Source organism: Arvicola amphibius, chromosome X (assembly GCF_903992535.2).
Source record: "Arvicola amphibius chromosome X, mArvAmp1.2, whole genome shotgun sequence".
NCBI classification, from domain to species: Eukaryota; Metazoa; Chordata; class Mammalia; order Rodentia; family Cricetidae; genus Arvicola; species Arvicola amphibius.
This window is the reverse complement of record NC_052065.1, coordinates 49,570,429-49,574,547: the sequence shown is the minus strand read 5'-3', so window position 1 is coordinate 49,574,547 and position 4,119 is coordinate 49,570,429. Positions and strand designations below refer to the sequence as shown.

At 44.3% G+C, this 4,119-nt stretch overlaps 1 protein-coding gene across 1 annotated transcript; it reads left to right on the top strand.

The window, feature by feature from the left end:
• The first annotated feature begins 2,549 nt into the window (after positions 1 to 2,549).
• On the top strand, positions 2,550 to 3,599 carry LOC119804246 (melanoma-associated antigen B3-like). Its single transcript, XM_038315722.1, has one exon. It carries the CDS (start codon positions 2,550 to 2,552, stop codon positions 3,597 to 3,599), a length of 1,050 nt encoding a protein of 349 aa, XP_038171650.1.
• Positions 3,600 to 4,119: the final 520 nt, after the last annotated feature.

Sequence of the window (4,119 nt, the reverse complement as noted above, 5' to 3'; positions counted from 1 at the left end):
CTTACTAACAAGAGTGGCAGCAGAGTCCACATAAAGCACAAAGTGTCACTCGCTCCACACCAGAGGCGGCGCCAAAAGAGTAGCATATCCAGCGAGCCTCTCTTCACATTGCTTTCCTTGGTGACTGCGCAGTGAGGTCCTCCTCAGAGCGTCAAAAGCTGCTGTGAGGCCCCAGGAGCGGCGGCTGGAGCTCTGTCGAAAGCTAACCCCTACTTCAGCAGAAGCAAGAAACAGGTCCAAGTTTCAGCCAGAATCAAGGTGAGGAGGCGAATGAGACTGAGAAATTCCCAACATAGAGTACCTCCCACCACCTACCCCTACCCCTAGTTGCCACCCATCTCCCGACATTTCCACTAGGGAACAAGTGGTGATCTCGTTTCCACAGTCCTCACAGGAACCATTCGTGTTAGACTTGGATGACCGTCGATGAGAACTACGCTACCACTCCACCTCAGACACAATAACCAGGAATTCTTGATTTCTCTCCACCAAAAAAGAACTTAAGTTCTTCAGTTCTTCACAAGCAAGCGAGCAGCAACCCATTCTCGTAGATTTACCTCAGGAGATACCTTTGCTATTCACTGCACTGAATCTCCTTTGGCCCGCCAATGCCCTTGTTTTTATGGTCAGTCACAGAGACTAGTTTCCCCAGTCCATATTCTTCAACCCCACAAGTTATGTCCTTGTTATGAGTGACTTTTTCTGTTTTTGCCAGCCTAGAAGATAGCCCTCCCTCCACAAGTCAAAGCTGCAGTGGAGGCGCTGCGGGGGGTGGGGGGGTAGGGAGTGTGGAGGGGTGGGGGTGGGGGTGGGGTGGTGCGACACAGGCGGGGGACGTGGTGGCTGCAAATAAGCCACCATTTTTGTTGTCTTTTTCAATGTTGAAGGTTTATGTTCCCAATCCAGAAAACTCGTTGTTCACTTTCTGCTGTGGGATTCCTAAACAAAACAAAACAAAACAAAAAATCCACTATCACCAGTCTCACCCTTGTCCCCAGTCATTTTTTTCTTTTTTTTTTTGGTTTTTCGAGACAGGGTTTCTCTGTGGCTTTGGAGCCTGTCCTGGAACTAGCTCTTGTAGACCAGGCTGGTCTCGAACTCACAGAGATCCGCCTGCCTCTGCCTCCCGAGTGCTGGGATTAAAGGCGTGCGCCACCACCGCCAGGCTAGTCATTTTTTTCTTAAGATTTATTTCTTGTAGACCAGGCTAACCTGGAACTCACAGAGATCCACCTGCCTCATCCTCCCAAGTGTTGAGATTAAAGGTGTGCGCCACCACCTCCGTGCTTTATTTCGTTTTTAATTATGCCTATCTTTGTGTGGGTATATGCACATGAGTACAATTGCAGGCAGAAGCCACAAGAGGGTGCTGGGTACCCTGGAGCCCAAGTTACTTGTGATTGTGATCCATACTCCTTGGGTGCTGAGAATGCAACTTGGGTTTTCTGTATACACAGTATGGACTCTTAAGCACTGAATCATCTCTCAAGCTCCATTGTCCTCAGTCCTAAGAAGTCCTGAGGAGAGTGGACCAGTAGAGCTCCACACTCATTTTGCTTCTATAGTCTCTGGAATGAGACACTAAAGAAAGCTAGGGAACAGAGGTAGGAAAAGCCCATGGTAAGAGAAAATGTAAGGAAACTTACTGAAGTGGAGATACCAGTGAAGATGACTTACATGTAGCTGAGACTCTCAAATACCTGTCAAGGTAAAGTTGCTTCCATTATGCAAAAGGAGTAGCATGTTCCATAGGAAATTAAAAGGCAGAGCATTGAGTGAGTTCTGAAGGAATTAACCACCCTAGGTGAGTCAGGAGGCTTGATGCATATCCTTGGCCTCAATCCTGAGTGTCCCCATGAAAATCTATTGGTCAGTTTTTACATGGGGATATGAGGAACTCAGTGTGAGTAGAGGGACCTCAAATCAGCATAGAGAAAAATCTTATATATGGCCAGAAATCAAGGCAAGGATGCAGAAGGGCCTATATAAGTCCTCCATTAAGAGTCACTGGTTTACTCCAGTTTCAGGAGGTAGTTATACTAATAGTAGTGACAGGTGTTTTTTTTTTTCTTCTTGTAAAGAAGATGGACTAAATCTACTACAAGGACTTCTGGGTATTTCAGGTAGCCAACAAGAAGAATATTGTCTAAACAGAGACTAGAATTTCAAAAAAATGGCAGCTTCAGAGTAGGAAAAGAAAGAGACCTAACACTTTACAACTGGTAATATGAACTGAGAGATTCCTGGGATCTCAAAATAGAAGTCCTCCACTGCCACCCCTGCTCATTAGCCCAGAACAAGAGGCAAGACAGAAGAGTCCCAGACTAAAAAATGTTTTTCCCTTCTTACTCGGGGAATGAGCTTTGTATAACAATAGCATGTTGAATTCCAAAAGCACTGCACTCATGAAAACCTGCAGAGGCAGCCTTAGTTTCAAACAAGGTTTTTGCTCTCTGATTAAAGTGTTCATATCATCTTCTGTTTCTTACAGCTGTTTTCATCACCAGAACCCTTTTAACATTCTGTTCTTGTCCTTAGCCAGAGTCATCATGCCTCGTGGTCAGAAAAGTAAGCTCCATGCCCGAGAGAAACGCTCCCAAGCCCGAGGTGAGGCTCAGGCTTGCAGAGGTGCTCAGGAACCAGCAAAGGAAACCCTGGAGGCAGCAGAAGAGTCCTCTGCTGCCTCCCAGAGCCAGCCTGAGGCTGAGTCTTCAAGCACTATCAAGGCTCCTCAAAAAGCAGCCCCATCTGCCTCAACTGCTCTGAGTATTTCTTCCTCTGAATCAGATGAAAGTTTCCGTGAGGAATATGATACATACAAAAATGAATGCCTGTTTGAGGTCAATCCCTGCAACAACAGCCTGCACCAAGATCTGATAGCCAAAAAGGTGGTGGCGGTCTTACGGTGCCTGCTCCACAACTACTATATGAAGCAGCCTAGTAGCAAGGAAGAAATGCTGAAGGTTATCACCAAGAAGTATGAAAATGACTTCCCTGAGATCTTCAGGAAAGCCTCCGAGAAGCTCGAGGAAGCCTTTGCAATGGAAGTGAGGGAAGTCAACTCCATTGAGCCCTCATACAACCTCATCAGCAAGCTGAAGCTCCCCAACAATGGGAGGATTCGTGCTGGCAAAGGCTTACCCAAGACTGGTTTCCTGATGAGTGTCCTGAGTATCATCTTCGTTAGTGGCAATTGTGCCAGTGAAGAAGACATGTGGAAAATCCTGAAGAAGAGGCAGATCTATCCAGGGAAGAAACACCACATCTTTGGTGAGCCCCGGAAGCTCATGACCCAGTATTTTGTGAAGCTGAAGTACCTGGAGTACCGGCAGGTGGCCAACAGTGATCCTCCACGCTATGAGTTCCTGTGGGGTCCCCAAGCCTATGCTGAAATAAACAAGATAAAAATCCTGGAATTTTTGGCCAAGATAAACAAAACAACACCTAGTGCCATTGCTGACATTTACTTCAAGTCTTTGAAAAATGAGCAAGAACGAGCAGAAACCCAAGATGAAGGTGGTTCTGATACCACTGACTCTGCTAGTGGAGATTCCCCAGTAAAATTATCAGCAAGTTCTTCCATCCCTTTTGATGTTTGAAGTTTTCCAGTCATTCGGATAAGGACATAAAGCATGAAAGAAAGTTTTCTTGAAAATTTGAAATAATTATACTGTTAGAAGGATGAAAAGATAGTCAAATCTAGTTTTTGTTGTCTGCTTTTACTATGCGGTTTGGTAAAGTTACCTGCAACTAAGTTTTATTCTTGACTTATAAAATAAATTTGAAGGAATTAAATGGACATTACTCAGTATTTGTTCTTACCAGCCATTCTCCAAATGTTCACTTAGCACACATTCCTTATAAGTCACTGGTCAAACAGGGATGCTAAGATAAACTGTTAGTTTCTGCTTTTAAAATGTTTAAGTGTAAGAATTTCAGCTGAACCACTATGATGTGTAATTTCTCTTTATTAGTTAAGGAAGATTGAAAAAAGAGTGTGAATGAGGGTTTTTCTTATGAAAGCTATTAAGTGGAAATATACTGAATTAATAACATGGGATGTTGGGGGAAAGATTAAATAACATAACAGGATATAATAATAGGATATATCATTTTCTT

Bases quoted from the DNA above. Each gene is read 5' to 3' on its own strand.
- LOC119804246 (XM_038315722.1), top strand. From the start codon at position 2,550: ATGCCTCGTGGTCAGAAAAGTAAGCTCCATGCCCGAGAGAAACGCTCC.